General features: G+C 39.8%; 1 protein-coding gene across 1 annotated transcript in view; it reads right to left on the bottom strand.

Annotated features, from left to right (window-relative positions):
* Positions 1-17,533, bottom strand: part of LOC139446420 (voltage-dependent calcium channel subunit alpha-2/delta-3-like) — a 312,880-nt gene that overhangs the window by 59,449 nt on the left and 235,898 nt on the right. The window contains exon 3 of the mRNA XM_071227746.1: positions 10,646-10,765. Within this exon, the coding sequence (XP_071083847.1) occupies positions 10,646-10,765 (120 nt within the window). The remainder of the gene's footprint in view (positions 1-10,645; positions 10,766-17,533) is intronic.

Below are 17,533 nucleotides of genomic sequence, written 5' to 3'. Positions count from 1 at the left end.
GAATCTCATCACATGACTCAGAAAGTTTATGGCCGCTACATAGATTCACCAAAAGGTACATAACATTCTAAACAAGTGAAAAAGTCCTTGAAAACGGCTTGAATGACTCATCCTAACCTCAACTCATCCAAACAGTTAGAAGAATGTCTACACTATCCCATTTCAGCCAAAACAATTCCTGATTCAAATAATAACCTGCCCATGAGAACAAAATATCTCTTTTTAAGGTTGTCTCTCCCAAATTAACAACCACTCAATCCGGTTAGTCAAGCCCATCTACCGATTCCTCTTCCTGAATATTGACCAAAATTATTCTTTAAAAAGTCTAAGGATCCCTGTTGGAATTCTTTATTTGGTCAATAAACATTCCCCATCTTGGCTCTCTCAGATCAGCCCCTGTCTGTGACAGCGGTCTCGGAGCCTTATGAAAAACGACTTCTGTGTCGATCAGCTCCTATTATTTTTCAATCCACAGTCTATTGAGCAAACCGATGTATGTTAAGATGATGCACTCATGGGAGGGGAATATTTGTAGACACATTAACCCCAGACAGTCAAGAAACACTGCTCAAAGGATCTGTGTCCCCAAATGCTGTCACTGTCTTTGGTTTCATCAAGCACAATGGTGGATCAACAGCTGCTCGATCAGGATTCATGAATATTGCGAGTTAGCAAATATTATCCTGGTTCACTTTACCTCCAAATTGTCCTGCAGATGCTTTGAAAACAGATCTATGCCGGGCACATAGTATAACATTTCCCATGTCCAAATATTGTCCTTTGATTGATAAACTAGACAGTGCCAGATCAATGTCTCACATACTGAAAAAAATATTTAGACAGAATAATAATATGTACACATAGATTTATCATACAGTGGAAACATGCTATCCAGAGCCAACTTATCTGGACATAATGCCAACTGGACCATTGCCTATAGCTAATCACCTCTCAGCGCCAATTATCTGTAAGCTTCCCTTGTTAGGTTTCAACCTTTTTATCTTATTACTTTTGTTGTCCTTACAGGTACATATATATGTTTGCTGCCTCATAGCATTTATTCACCCGATGAAGGAGTAAGTATATACTCCGAAACATTGTGTTAGTCATAATAAAGAAGTTGACATACATAAATTTTCTTCCTTATGTGTATCATTTCTTAATGCCTTTCAAAGACTTTTATGAAATACTTACTAAATAAGATGTTTCGATTATCTGGAAATCCGTGTACCGTATTTTCTAGAGTATAGTGCACACCTAAGTATAATGCGCAACCCCCTCTAGCAAATTCAGTATTTTGGAAAAAAGGAAATTTAGAATATTATGCACAGAAAAAATTACTCTGTACCTTTTCAGCAAATTCTTCTAAACAAATGGGTGTTTAAGAAACTTGGTCAGTACAAATGTTATGGAATTTGAGATACCGTCTAAATTGTTGTTTTTCTGCTAACTGTATTTCACTCACTAGTGATGCAATTTCACATCTTTGTGCTCCCTTTACCGGACAGCACCAATGAAAGACAATATTGTTTGGACATCATCACATGACAGCCAACCTCAAAAGGACAAGTAGCACTGATCATGGTGGATTAAGATGGCGTTTGGAATGCTAGATTGTCTATTAATCTGATTTTAATTAGGCAATAAACATCTATTAGGCATTTTAAACTAAGGTCACCAAGTGACCTGCAAATAAAAAGAAGTGTATGCCCTGTGACCATCGAAGCAACACGAAGGCTGGATGACCTCCAACCTCTTCTATGATTGGCTGTTTGCCTTTGACAGGCACATGTGTTCTTCAACTGAGAAACACAACCAACTGTCCAGAGTGCCGTTGTACAAAGTGATCTTAGCGCTAAGGTGATCGAACTCCCATACCTTTACACAGACTTGCGACAGTCTTAGCGCTAAGGTTGTTTTGTACAAAGGCACCCAGGAAAGCAAACCACAATGAAATATTATAGGAAATGTTGTAGTTGGGTAGGGGAGATAACTCTGGTAGGTTTACTAAGTCATTCACATATCCAGAAATTTGTTAACCAGACAATTCCTTGAAAAACACAAGTTGGGTTTCACTGTTCAAATGGGCTTTTAGATTGTATATAAGGTTTATGTAACCATTGTTTCTAATTACATTCCACAACTGTTATTGACAAAATAATGCCAGTCAGAAAGCATTATACAATATGGCACCATTGTCCGTACTTCAACAATAAGTGAGTGAATTGGGTTTAACGCTACTTTGAACAGTATTCCATTTATAGTATGGTGTGTCAGCCTAATGTGGGAGGAAAGCTTGAAATGATGCAGGTCTCAGACATTACCACTTTGGTGAAACCCACGAGCATTGGTATGGTGCTGACAAACCTAGAAACATAATCGGCGCAAACCAGGATTCAAACCCATGATCATAGGTTCCTGATGTGCCCAAGGGATGTTACTCTGCGATCTGAGCCCAAGTTCAGCAATCAAATCAAATCAAATCAAATTTCTTATAAACGTTTCTGGTCAACTGGAGAATGCTTTCTTGAAAAACATTATTACCACAAACTATGCTTCCTTAGAATCCTTTTCCCTATTATCAAAAGATACTAAATTTGATGACGGCAGCATCGTTTCAAAACCAAGCAGTCAGCCAAATGAAAGTGCCATCATGACCATCTTTGTTCCGTCAGGTATGGCAACAGGATCTTTATTTGAACCCAACAGGAAGTCCAACTGCATGGAAATCAGGCAATCTGAGAATGTCAGAGTCTAAAACAGGAAGCATTATGCCATTGTTGCATGGTAACATATCACATTGCTGAATCAGGACGAGGGTAGCCCAGCATCCAGACAGTGTGATGGTTATTAAACACAATATGGTTGTCATCCGATCTGTCATGAATCAACTGACACCGAGAAGCTATGTACCACATGTGCTAAGGGCTAGGTCATGCAAATAAAGCTACACGCATTTATAACAAAGCATTGTAATTGATAACCATTTATTTGAAGAATGCAATGACATTTGGACTTTTTATTTGTCCTTCTGAAAAAGTGATTTACTAATTCTCTTGTTTTGTAATTCTCTGTGGTCCTGCCTCAGACAGAAATAGAAACAGGCTCAAATGGCTCTGTAGCTCACTTAAATATTTGTGTAGTTGCAATAAATGCTTTAGATCACCTTGATGTGTGAGATATGGCCTGGGACAAGTCCAAACTTACCTCCCACAATTAGCCGACCATAGTTGTGTACCCTCTGTAGGTCTCAAGAGTGGGCAAGAAAATGTCCTATTTTTTATTGGAGCCCTGGCAAAAACTATTTAGATATGTACAAAACAATCTGATCATGAATACACTGAAGTTGACTTAAGCTTTATCTTTACTCAAACATAAATGTCAAAAGGAATGCATGGATAGTCTGAAGGGAACGTGAACATAAGTGACTTGTAGTGTAACCATGGAGTTTTATTGTTATTGTCAATAAAAAATATATCACGTGACTAACCACGGGTCCGGATAGTCCTGTGGGTACCCGGTCCTACTCAGGACCCACCGTACGGAGTACACGAGTTACACGTTCCAGTCCCTGGTTGAGTGAGTGAGTGAGTTAAAGTTTAACGTCACATCGGCAATATTTCAGCTATATCATGACTAAAGAAAATTTGACATTAACAGTCCCTGGTTGAGATGGTGCCAGATTTCAAATCATATGTATTATTTGTTTGTTTATTTGTTTGTTGTTTAGCACTCCACTCAGCAATAATCCAGTTATATGACGGTGGTCTGTAAATAATCGAGTCTGTACCAGACATTCCAGTGATTGATATCATGAGCATCGATCCACGCAATTGGGATACAATGACATGCATCAACCAAGTCAGTGAGCCTGACCACCCGATCCCGTTAGTCGCCTCTAATGGCAAGCATAGTCACCTTTTACGGCAAGCATGGGTTGCTGAAGACCTATTCTACCCCGGATCTTCACAGTTCTCAGATGTATTATTTGATATCTATTTGAAAAGTGAAAATGAGTCCCAAACAAGCTTTATCTTTAGTCAAATATATAAAAGTCGGAAGAATGTAGGCATAGTCAGAAAGACAATTGAACAATATATCATGTGACTAACCATTGTCTAGGTAGTGTAAACAGTGTGGTAAGAATGATAACTAGCTTCTGTGTGAAGGGAGCCTTACCAAGTTTGTTTTTTATGCAATTGAAAATTGAAAAACCTGTTGTTAAATTTTGATTATGTCTATTTAATCATGACTCATTCCTGCAACAGTTTGTAAAAGGTAATCTGTGGCTTGGTGATTGTGTGTAAAAATGAATTGGTTCAATGTTGGTGTGGTGAGGTGAAATGGGGTTTAATGTTTTGTTCATCTGTCTGCTTGTCAAGTATAATGCCAATTTTATACTGAGATACCATGCCGCAGGTTAACATGAATACCCTACTCAGACACAGTATACTGACTCTGAGGCGACAAGTCGTTGTTTTAGCCCCTTAATGCCAAGCGCCAGACAGGGTAACAACAAGCACCATCTTTTAATGTCTTTTGGAAAGGCATGGCGGAGTATCGAACCCCTGACCTTCCTCTCTCCAGGAAGACGCTCTACCACTCGACTATATAGGCAGTCCTAGTAAACTAGTGTTTATAACCAAATGACCCCTGTCCTGTTTTTAATGTTGTACAAAAAAAGCAAATTTATTGATTTTCAAGATAAAATGTCCCATCAGCAGTTCTGTATTATGCAAAAAAAAAATATTAAAAGTTTTAAAAGTTTTAAATCAAATTATTTTTTTGCAAATATGAAACTATGTGGAAGTATTCTTTGAGTGCTGACTTAGTTCATTTTTGGGATATGATATTTTAAACATTAAATGTTTTCAATTGAAATTGAAAGATATGATTCAATCAACTACACGAGTCCGGAGAAATCAGTTTGTCATATACGTTGTTCGTTATGTATGTTTTCGCTCGAAAATGTCCGCCATCTTGGCTTAAACAAAACACTGTACAAATACACGTTTATACACGTTTCTTCTCACATCTACCGGAGATTCAGTTAAAAAGTACCCAATGATACAACTGCAAAACATTTTGATGCTATGGTTGGAAAAAATTATATCTGAAATTATTATTTTATCAGAATAATATATTCAAATATTGTGTTCCAAGATGTTGATTCGCTGCGATTGTGTTGATTTGCCGCTGATTGCATACAGCTAAATGTCGGTGACACTTGACACTAAGTGAGATTCCTCAGTTCGCTATACACGTCACTAATTAGTGGTATTTGGGCTTGTCGGTGATCAGATATCAGTTCGCTATATATGTTGGTTAGCTGTAGAGAGTTCGTTATGTAGGTAAATTTTATATGATAATATATAGGAGATAAATCAGGGATTTTGTAACAGTTCGTTGTATCCGTTTGTTCGCTCTATCCATGTCTGTTAAATCTGTGTTCTACTGTATAGTTTCTTTTGCTTCTCAGTTTCTGGATTCAATGAAGGAAGGTCCATAGCATCCAAGAAGTGTGCTACACTCCACTTTGAACATTGATTCAGTTATGAAACATCTTGGCAGCCTAATAGGTGAGGAAGGCCCAAAATAGGCTGCTGCTGTTGATAACTGCTGTGTGTCCCATTAGCATGGTGATTGCGCAGACAGTGAGTGAGTGAGTGAGTGAGTTGGGTTTAACAGTATTCCAGTTATATCGCTGCGTTTCAGCTTAATGTGGGAGGAAAGCCCAAAGTGATGCAGGCCTCAGACGTTTACCACTTTGGTGAAACCCATGAGCACTCACGCAGACAGAAATCAAAGGTAAAAGTTTAGATCCATGCCTAGCAGATCCTGATACATCAAAGGGATGTGACTGTCCCAAGAAATTGGGATGCCTTAGACCATTGAGCCACCTGATGAAGAAACCTACTGGTCTGAAAACTGTTTACAAGACAAACATCAATATGCACATAGGGAAGCATAATGAATTTACATGGAACATGGAATTTAACAGAATTTAAGAAAAAGCAAGTATATATATATGTACAAACAAACCAATCAGAAAGTTCACCATTCAATCAAAATTCCTGGAAAACATTTAATATAAAATCCTCAGGTTACAAAGACAACACTTTATCACTGGCTGATATGTGTGCAAAGATGATTGAAGAATTTGGAATTATGCTCCAGAAAAGAAATAGTTTCAGATAGATTGACACACTAATCAATAGAGGCTTGGAATATAGAAATGCAAACCTCTAATCTTGAACAGGCACTTACAAATGTGTTCTATATATAAATACCATCAAGTAAGTATAAGAATGGCTGTGACACGTTTCTCCTCACAAAGATCAGGGAAAATTGGGGTAACCCTGAACACAAACATCAAAACCTCTCAATTACCTCCCACGTTTGACAAAAAATGATAAGTTGTCCCGAAAATAGCATATCTTGTCACGACAACCAGCAGGAATCCTTACGCTCCTCGTAAACATTTACGCAGACTCTGACCAGATAATACTACATATTCACAGCCCCAGTTGGAGGTCTTGACACACACGAGGATGTCTAATCAGTTGTTGGAGAGTACTGTATTTTATACATCATGGCACGATATGTTAATAATAGCTGGAAAGGAAATCTAATTTGGTGAACATTTGAAAAAATGGGGTTATATTTTTAGGAAGAATTTGTACTTGTAAACTGAAAATATTGCTCTCTGAAAATCATTCTTCCACAATTACCAGGACTGTTATTATTTTCATTCTGTCCTGACAAACATCATGGTCACTGTCAGCACTACAGCTTTGTTTGGAGCCCAGCTTGAATGTCAAGGCTAAAAATAGCTGTCAAATCACATGACACTCATTAACCAGAGATAGTGAGTGAGCGAGTTTGAATTAACGCAGCTTTGAACAGTATTCCAGTTATATCACGGTGTCAGCTTAATGTGGGAGGAAAGCCCGAAGTGAAGTAAGTGTCAGACGTTTACCACTTCGGTGAAACCCACAAGCACGGGTATGGTCCTGACAAACCTAGAAACATAATCAGGGCGAACCTGGAATCGAACCTACAGTCATTGGTTTTTGGCGTGTCCAAGGGACTCAACTCTGCACAACAAATTGTGATGCCTTAGGCGGCTGGACCACCCGTGCCCCCAAAGTAAGCGATAAGGGAGAAGGTGAAGGTGATTTCCAAGAGTAATTAAGCTACGGTAGAAAATGGATGCAGATTATTTATCATAATACAATAGAGATATAATACACTCGATAGCAGAGGTGAGATGAGGTGAAATGGGGTTCAATGTCACGTTCAAGATTATTACACTTATATAGCGATGTGCATGCAAGAGTGTGTGTGTGGCTGCTTGGACTAGTCCGGACTAATGACGATTTATAGTGCTAGCCCATTGAGATACCATGCTGCGGTTTAACATGAATACACGACTCAGACACAGTATACTGACTCCAAGCTGACCAGTATACGTAATTCAAAATTGAAAAACCTGTTGTTAAATTTTGATCATGTCTATTTAATCAAGACTCATTCCTCTGTGTGTGTGTGTGTGTGTGTGTGTGTGTGTGTGTGTGTGTGTGTGTGTGTGTGTGTGTGTGTGTGTGTGTGTGTGTGTGTGTGTGAGTGTGTGTGTGTGTGTCTGCTTGTATTCGTCCAGTCTAATGCCAATTTTACACTAAGATACCATTCTGCAGTTTAACATGAATATCCCACTCAGACACAGTATACTGACTCTGAGCCAACCAGTCCTTGTTTTAGCCCCTTAATTGCCGAGCGCCAGACAGGGTAACAACAAGTACCATCTTTAAGGTCTTTTGGTATGACCCAAGATCTTCCGCTCTCCGGGCGGACGTTCTACCACTAGACCACGGTCCCTTGATAGCAGAGAATGAACATCATTGATCATATTTGTTTTAAGTACAAAAAATGAACCATCTTAAAAAAAATAGTTTTTCAATAAATGGCTATCAGAAATAGAAACCTAGTCTTAAGGATCAATGACATGAAAAGATGATATATTAATGTTAAAATTGAATGTCTTTTGTCCAGGGTATTAAACATATACATATTTCCTGTAAACATGTTTACTAGATAATGGTTGTAAGAAAATAGCACCTCCACCTACACAATCTCTCTAGCCTTCAAAACTGTTTTTCTATAAGTCTTAAGAGAAGATTATGTTCAGATGCCAGAATAGATACTTTGTAGGTGGGGATCTTGTAAGGAATGTTTGTCTGCACATGGGGAATGGATCAAGGAAAAGTTCATCCTCATATACTACTATCAGTCAAACTACCTCCGGCAAGACATTTTAAATAACAAAAATAGGTTTTATTAATGTTCTTTCAACAAAGACCACATAAACCCTGTCACTCTTGGCAAAAGATATGTTTAATGTATATGTACATATGAATACATGCTTTTGAAAACCATATCGTTGTGATCAACCCGTGAAGTTCAGAATAAATGGGACTAGCTGTACAACAGCGCTAGGCAGTTTCAGATAAGGCTGACATTTATGCCCCACTTATGTCCTTGAACACATTCGCATGGATTGAGGAGTCATGCTCAAGTGTTTGACTTTCTGCCAGGCCACCTGCTCTCTGCTGCAGGCAGCGCTGTATATATATTAATGATACTCTATCTGCAGCAATAGGATACTTCGCAGTACACCCACCATGTAGCATTGTAAGGAGACATTTCAAACCAAATGAAGTGGGGTGAGTTAAAACGGGGCTTAATGTCACGTTCAAGATTATTGCACTTATCTTCTATGGTGATGTACAGGGCTTATAGTCCAAAATAATGTTTGTTTTATAGTACTAGCCCACTGAGAAACCAGTTTAACAAGAATACCCCACTCAGACACAGAATACTGACTCTGAGCTGACCAGTTCCTGTGGTAGCCTCATAATACCGAGTGCCAGACAGGGAAACAACAAGTACCACCTAACAACATCTCTCCCTTGTCCTACATGTCCATTCAAAGTCTCTCCCTTGTCCTGTCCATGTCTCTCCCTTGTCCTGTCAATGTCTCTTCCTTGCCCTGTCCATGTCTCTCCCTTGCCCTGTCCATGTCTCTCCCTTGTCCTGTCCATGTCTCTCCCTTGCCCTGTCCATGTCTCTCCCTTGCCCTGTCCATGTGTCTCCCTTGTCCTGTCCATGTCTCTCCCTTGCCCTGTCCATGTTCTCTCCCTTGCCCTGTCCATGTCTCTCCCTTGCCCTGTCCTTGTCTCTCCCTTGTCCTGTCCATGTCTCTCCCTTGCCCTGTCCTTGTCTCTCCCTTGTCCTGTCCATGTCTCTCCCTTGCCCTGTCCATGTCTCTCCCTTGTCCTGCCCATGTCTCTCCCTTGTCCTGTTCATGTCTCTCCCTTGTCCTCTCCATGTCTCTCCCTTATCCTACATGTCTCTCCCTTGTCCTACATGGCTCTCCCTTGTCCAGTCCCTGTCTGTCCCTCGCCCTACATGTCTCTCCCTTGTCCTACATGGCTCTCCCTTGTCCAGTCCCTGTCTCTCCCTCGCCCTACATGTCTCTCCCTTGTCCTACATGTCTCTCCCTTGCCCTACATGTCTCTCCCTTGTCCTACATGGCTCTCCCTTGTCCAGTCCATGTCTCTCCCTTGTCCTACATGGCTCTCCCTTGTCCTGTCCATGTCTCTCCCTTGTCCAGTCCATGTCTCTCCCTTGTCCTACATGTCTCTCCCTTGTCCTGTCCATGTCTCTCCCTTGTCCTGTCCATGTCTCTCCCTTGTCCTACATGTCTCTCCCTTGTCCTGTCCATGTCTCTCCCTTGTCCTGTCCATGTCTCTCCCTTGTCCTACATGGCTCTCCCTTGTCCAGTCCCTGTCTCTCCCTTCTCCTACATGTCTCTCCCTTGTCCTGTCCATGTCTCTCCCTTGTCCTACATGTCTCTCCCTTGTCCTGTCCATGTCTCTCCCTTGTCCTGTCCATGTCTCTCCCTTGTCCTACATGTCTCTCCCTTGTCCTGTCCATGTCTCTCCCTTGTCCTGTCCATGTCTCTCCCTTGTCCTACATGTCTCTCCCTTGTCCTGTCCATGTCTCTCCCTTGTCCTGTCCATGTCTCTCCCTTGTCCTACATGGCTCTCCCTTGTCCTGTCCATGTCTCTCCCTTGTCCAGTCCATGTCTCTCCCTTCTCCTACATGTCTCTCCCTTGTCCTACATGTCTCTCCCTTCTCCTACATGTCTCTCCCTTGTCCTACATGTCTCTCCCTTGTCCAGTCCATGTTTCTCCCTTCTCCTACATGTCCTTGTCAATGCTGCTTTTCCAACAAGTCTTTTTGATTTCAAAGGCATTTTTGGTTTGGAGTACCACAGAAGAGATGATATCACGATTTCCTCTAAACAGTTAGTGTAGACATATTCATGTCAATAACATGCACATAGATGAACCAACCCTTGCCATTTAGAAACATGGTCTCTAAGCACAGGGTGTAAATAACATTGTTAAAGCAAGACAATGACTTTTGATTGCATGCTAACATACCTGCAGAAATTCTGCAAAATAGTCCCTTCTTCTACACACAAACATTCCTGTAACAACTGATACCCACCCTTCTCGGCCTTCAGCTAATCTCCAGCTCCTGTCTTACAGGTACAGACAGGATCTGATGATGAACCTACCTCCACACCCTTTTCCTTGTCCTTCAGCATGGCCTCGAGCTCCTGCCGGACTTGTGTCAGGGTCTCGCTGATCTTATTCTCATCCACCAACACTTCTCCTGGATATGTTGCCATGAAGTCCTGAAAAGACCAACATGACCGTTCATTTTCTGATAGTAACAAAAACGATGAAGTGAGCTCTGGAGATGCTTCATGTTCCTGGAAGATGTTGAGGCCTGAGCTGCAGAGAAAGAACAGGACATAGCCCTACATACATCGGAGGCAGAACTAGAGATGCTGATTGGGACTACCATGAAGACCTTGACAAGTGGCCGATTCCACAAAGCGATCCTAGTGCTTCGTCTATTGGAATGGAGTTATGATCATTTTAGCACTAAGATCGTTATGTGGAAATGGCCTCTTGGCCCCTTTTGCCAGAGCTAACTTGACGCAAAGATGGTTGCTCCAATACATTGACTTGAACATAGCACTTACATCGCTATATGGAAATAAGACCTGGCCAGATTTAAACGGGCCCTGGGGAAAAAATGCCATTGTAGATTTGATAAGGGTAGAGAGTACATTCCATCAACAACTAGATTAATTAAGTGTGAATCAATAAAGAAGAAGAGCTTTTATATCAACTTTTTAGGGTTTTAAATTTGTATACATCCTACAACCACAACTATCAACCTACAATCTATAATCCACATCCTACAAATTACAATCTACAATCATTATACTTCAGCCCACATCTTACAACCGACAACCCATATCCTACAACCCACATTCTACAACCCACATCTGACAACCAACAACCCACATCCTACAACCCACATCTGACAACCCACATCTTACAACCAACAACCCACATCCTACAACCCACATCTGACAACTCACATCCTACAACCCACATCCTACAACCCACATCCTACAACCCACATCCCACAACCAACATCCCACAAGCCACATCTTACAACCCACATCCTACAATCCACACCCTACAACCCACAAGCCATATCCCATAACCGCCATCATACAAACCAATTCTACAACTCCCATCCTACAGCCTCATGTTCCAACAATGTTGTGTATTTGATTACTGTTTGTTGTGCTACAACAATGAGATGATGACACCACATATTTCTCGGCTTTCACCAATGAATGCCATCAGTGTTTGGCATTTACAGTTAAAGGTTGACAGACAAAATGATGATCCAGTTACAGTGTAAAAGTCAGAACTGAAAGAGGAAAACAGAATCTTTATTAGATGAAATCCCACACAAATAATCCCACGCCACCCAGTACATACTTCGGCCATTACGTAGCTCATGAATACAAGTAAGATGGAAACCAACAAAACTTTCAACACCTCAATTGTTTTAACATCTCTTCAATAGACTTTGAGGAAATTATGTTCTTTCTTTTCACGTCTACAAAGTTTCACTTGTCAAACTCCTCATCACCAATTTGTCGTAGCTTGATTAAAACACAATCCATAATAACCAATGGGAAAAACAAACAGCTTAAATAACAAACAATCAAGGTGAAACCTGTTTCAAAGGAAATTCTGCTCCAATTTTACGATAGTTAGTTTGTATTGCATTAATTGGCTGGAAATTGGTCGTGATCAAGTCAGCAATAAAGGTTGCGCTCAGGGACTGACAATTAGGAAGTATATCTAGAGTTTAATTTGTCATCTCCTGCTCGTCTTTGAAGACAACAGCATGGCAAGCAATGCTAATTTGTATCTTCTCTGAACAAGGACTGTGTTACTCTCTACCCAATGAACACTACCTAGAGGTAGCTTTGAAAATAAGCTTGTATATAGGGTTGATGCCATCTTTAGGCGGTAGAATACTTTCACAATTCTGTAGATATTTCAGCCAAGACTTTGTTACTTGTATGTAGGTTTGATGCCATCTTTAGGCTGTAGAATACTTTCACAATTCTGTAGATATTTCAGCCAAGACTTTGTCACTTGTATGTAGGTTTGATGCCATCTTTAGGCTGTAGAATACCTTTTCAATTCTGCAGATATTCAGCCAGAATTTGTTTGAAGCATCTCATCTATTCAACATGGATCAGATTGGTGGTTTTCTTGTCTTATGAGTCAGAAATATCAGAGCTATATCACAGCAGCATGTAACTGAGTCAATTGAACAGGTGGTTGATATCATGAGCAACATCCCACACAAGCAGGGAACATGACACACAATCGTCCAACAAGCCTGAACACAAGATCTACTTTAGTCAACTTTAAAGACAATAATACTGGGAGCTATACTATCCCGAATCCCCGCAGTGTGGTTTTGAAAGTGTGTTTTGAGTAATGCCACATTTCAGTCAAAACACACCTTGTCAGCTTAAGGTGGGAGGAAAGCCTTAAACCACTGGGCCTCCCATTCCCCAAATGATTTACAGAGTTGACAAATGGGTCAACTGGGTAAGTATAGGTCTTCGGACATGGCTGTCTGTCAGTATTTTGGGGTTTGGGGGATTTTTTTATATTTTGTTTGTTTGTTTATTTGTGTGTTTGTTGTTTAATGCCACACTCAGCAGTATCCATCTCGACTATCAGTGTGACATCATGCCCAAATGAATTCACACTCAGCCAGTTGTTTGCTGTTATAAACCTGCTAGCATACTATCACGGTTTCCTGGAATACTGCCAAAACAACCTAAAACAAAACACGCTTACATAAAAAATCATTCATAAAATAACTGAATATCATTCAAAATCCAAATTGATTTCAACATTTTCTTTAATCATGGTGATCCACCGTCTAAAGTCCCCAGTCCAACATCAGAGTCTGAACATCATCGAGAGGCTCATTGAAAGACCAGGGAGTGCTTGACCTCTAATAAATCACCCAAACTTCTATCACACCACAGATAAACATCAATGGCTTGCACTCCATAGTGCCCCCTTCTAGGACATCTCCAGAGCTCGACCCATCAACCAGACTTCCTTCAATCCCACACCAAGAGTCATAACAAATAGGGGATGCTATCCCAGATATGTCAGCTGCAGTTTGAACTATGACCCATCAGGGGCCCTTTATTTCATTGGGTATTTCATCAAAGTAGCTCTGAAGTTGTCTATTGATATAATCCTGCAAGCTTCCAGAACCTTGCTTATATGAAGGAACATTCTACGTCCTCCGTTATCATACATTTATAGCTACATCATGTCTGGTGATGTTTTATATCAAATTTCATACTTTTATTGACCAAGTTTGTTATACCTGTTATTCACCTGAATTCGCTGCAGTGATATGTTGTTTTTTGAAAATGTGATAAATATTTTTTTACACTATCAATCATAAGCAACTTCTAATGTAATCTTTTTTTAAACTCTGAAACGCGCAACGTCGTGTTAGGTAGGCAGAGCATGTATACTGTTTTGTTGGTCATCTACCACCTACGATTCGACCTTCGTTAAACCGCTGATCATCTATAACACTCATCCATTATTTGGACTCCAAAGGTAGCGTTGAAGCGAGGGAACACTGTTTGGGGATTCATAAATTCCTGGGCTATACATTACCTATCCTGATGTGAGTTTGGGCATTGCAGTGTTACTGCGTTAAGTCATGGATATGTAGAATCGATTATGGAAATACACAAAGATAATGTACCATTTAGGTCTTAACAATACTGGGGCGGTCGGGTAGCCTAGTGGCTAAAGCGTTTGCTTGTCATGCCGAAGACCCGTGTTCGATTCCCGACATGGGTACAATGTGTGAAGCCCATTTCTGGTGTTCCCCGCCGTGATATTAGCTGGAATATTGCTAAAAGCAGCATAAAACCATGCTCACTCACTCACTTAACAATACTTGTTCCTCTTACCAGGCAAATCTGCCCTAAAGTTTGCGGAAGCAAAGAAAAAATACATTTATTTATTTTAACACTGTTTAACTTCTATTTTTAGCATATCAATCTAAAATACAATCTGATCAAACTTTTTAGTCTTGTACTGTAGTGCCACTCATAAACAAATCTGAAAAACAAGAAAAATAACTGGTTTGGCCTAATGGAGAAATTAAATCTTCTTTAGTTGAATTTGTCCTGTTGCAAAGCAATCTCCAGAGTGAATCTTTCCATTTCTAACATTTCCGTCATAAATAGATGAGACCAAGAAATCTGTATTCCTGCCAACCTTGATGCTTGCAATTGACCACAGCTGGAATTTGCTGGAATATAGAAAGTGAAACCAATCTATGCTGTCTTTATCATTAAACTATGGTTGGCTGGGAATTATCCAACCAAATCAAATGCTTTTACAATTAAACATACCGTATTCGACATAATAAGCACCCACGGCAATATTTGCTAATATATTGGCTAGTGAACAATCCCCATTTTTAATAGCACCCCTTCCAATTGATCAATGTACACAAGACTTATTTATTTGTGTATTATCAAATACGCACTTATGTCTTATATTCACCCTTAATTATGGGCAATTAAATTCTGGATGATATATCTGTCATATATGATATGCAAATACTTTTCTTTTGTATCATTCCGGACTGTCAGCATTACAATCTTTCAACTCTTTCAACTTTTTTTCTCACCGGAGTTATATTCTAATAAGAGCCCCCTATTTCTAATTTTGAGAGCACCCCAGGCGCTTATTACATCGAATACGATATCTGTAATTTATTCCAGTGAAGGGAAATTGATATTATTTCCTGTGGGAAATCTTCTGGTGATGAATCCATCCGTTCTTTCAGTTAATATCACAAACGCTTCCAATCCAAACATAATTTTTTGAGACATCACATCATTACTGTTTTGGCATGTTGATGTGTTTGCTGTCAGTGGTTATCTCAAGGTCTCCTGGGCAGTATCACATGAATCATTTATTTTAGTCATGGTTTTTTTCTTTACATATGTAAAAATAAACAGGGACTGTTAGAATGTTTGTTTGTTTGTTGCTTAACGCACATTCAGCAATATACCAGTTATATGATGGCTGCCTATACATAATCAAATTTGGACCACATAATCCAGTGATTGATATTGTGAACAACGTTGTCGGGGTATTAGGATACGCTATCAACCAAGTCACTAAGGATCATTAGGTTGGTTGGTTGGTTGGTTGGTTGGTCGGTTGTTGGTTGTTTGGTTGGTTGGTTGGTCACACAGGCAGGTGGGTGAGGGTCGATGAAGCCAAAAGTGATGCAGGACTCAGATGTTGTTGTTTTTATCTCCAGCCTCCCAGTCATTTTGTGATAATTTTCAGAAACACACTTTACTAAACTAATCTAGCCTTACAAACAAGGGGAGTGTCCTGGACGTACATAACATGTGATGTTCACATTTAAAGAATGAATAGCATCAATTAACACCGTTTATCCCCTTAATAACGGCCAAATGATGATCCCCTTGAAGATTCAGGTAGGATGTGATCAGGGGGTCATGCTCTCTGCCTTGGATGATGCATGGCATCTCATCCCAACTGCACAGACTGATGCTTATGATGTCAATCACTAAATTGTCTGGTCAGACTTATTTACAGACCATCATATAGCTGGAATATTGTTCCATGCAGCAATAAACAACAAACAAACAAACCAAATAATGAAACAACTACCATTGTCATGCAATGTCTAAAACCACTTCCATGGTCAATGTCTAAAACATCTACCATGGTCAATGTCTAAAATGACTACCATGGTCAATGTCTAAAATGCCTACCATGGTCAATGCCTAAAATGACTACCATGGTCAATGTCTAAAACACCTACCATGGTCAGTGTCTGAAACCACTACCATGGTCAATGTCTAAAATGACTACCATGGTCAATGTCTAAAACACCTATCATGGTCAATGTCTAAAATGCCTACCATGGTCAATGTCTAAAATGCCTACCATGGTCAATGTCTAAAACACCTACTATGGTCAGTCTAAAATGACTACCATGGTCAATGTCTAAAACCACTACAATGGTCAATGTCTAAAATGACTACCATGGTCAACAAAAATCATAAATATCAACCAGAAATATTGACTTTAAATTGAATTTATTGAATAAAGCATCTGTTGAAAATGCTTAAATATTATTTCCACATTAAAGTCTTCAGCAGTGTTGGTGTGTTGAAGGTCAGGAGGGACATCAAGCCAGCCATGTCAGTCTGAACAGCCAGCTCCTCAATAAACACACTCATCATGGACGCAAAGTGCCTCTGTTTTTGTTACACACCCAAGCAAATCCTTTACAAGTGGGCCATTTGTCCCAAGACAATTACTATGATGAATCGCTCTGCCATCATTGTGCAAGAAAATGGGAATTTGTGTCCTTGGGGATCTTTCTGTTTACAGTTTTACACAATTATACATCTAGCTGAGTTTAAACAATGAACTACAAATGTCATCAGGTCAGTAGTTGACAAGGCCATGGATCATTAGTCTTTAAGAGCCATCTTTTTTTCAGATTAAGTTCCCGATGACAAAGAACACGGCATTGTCAGTTTGAGTTTATTTTTTGTATGTTTGCATTTTGTCCTTTTAGCATATTCACCAAGAATATTCCTCAAACGAGATTTTAATTTTGTATGTCCTGATAAACATATCTTTCTTCTACACACACATTCTTAAATATTTGCTTGACAATTCTAATGTTTAATCGGTCACTACACCCTCCCTCATTCATTTCTATGCACTACCATTGGTGATTTGTAAGCACATATTTTGTTTGTTTGTTTGTTTGTTTAACATTGCACTCAACAATATTCTAGCTATATGATGGCAGTTTGTAAATAATTGAGACTGGACCAGACAATACAGTGATTGACATCATGAGCATCGATATGCGCAATTGGAATACAATGACTTGCATCAACCATGTAAGCGAGGCTGACCTCCCAATCCCGTTAGTTGCCTCTTACAGCAAGCATTGG

Source organism: Haliotis cracherodii, unplaced genomic scaffold (assembly GCF_022045235.1).
Source record: "Haliotis cracherodii isolate W230 unplaced genomic scaffold, xgHalCrac1.p SCAF_6, whole genome shotgun sequence".
NCBI classification, from domain to species: domain Eukaryota; kingdom Metazoa; phylum Mollusca; class Gastropoda; order Lepetellida; family Haliotidae; genus Haliotis; species Haliotis cracherodii.
This window is presented reverse-complemented; position numbering and strand designations above follow the sequence as displayed.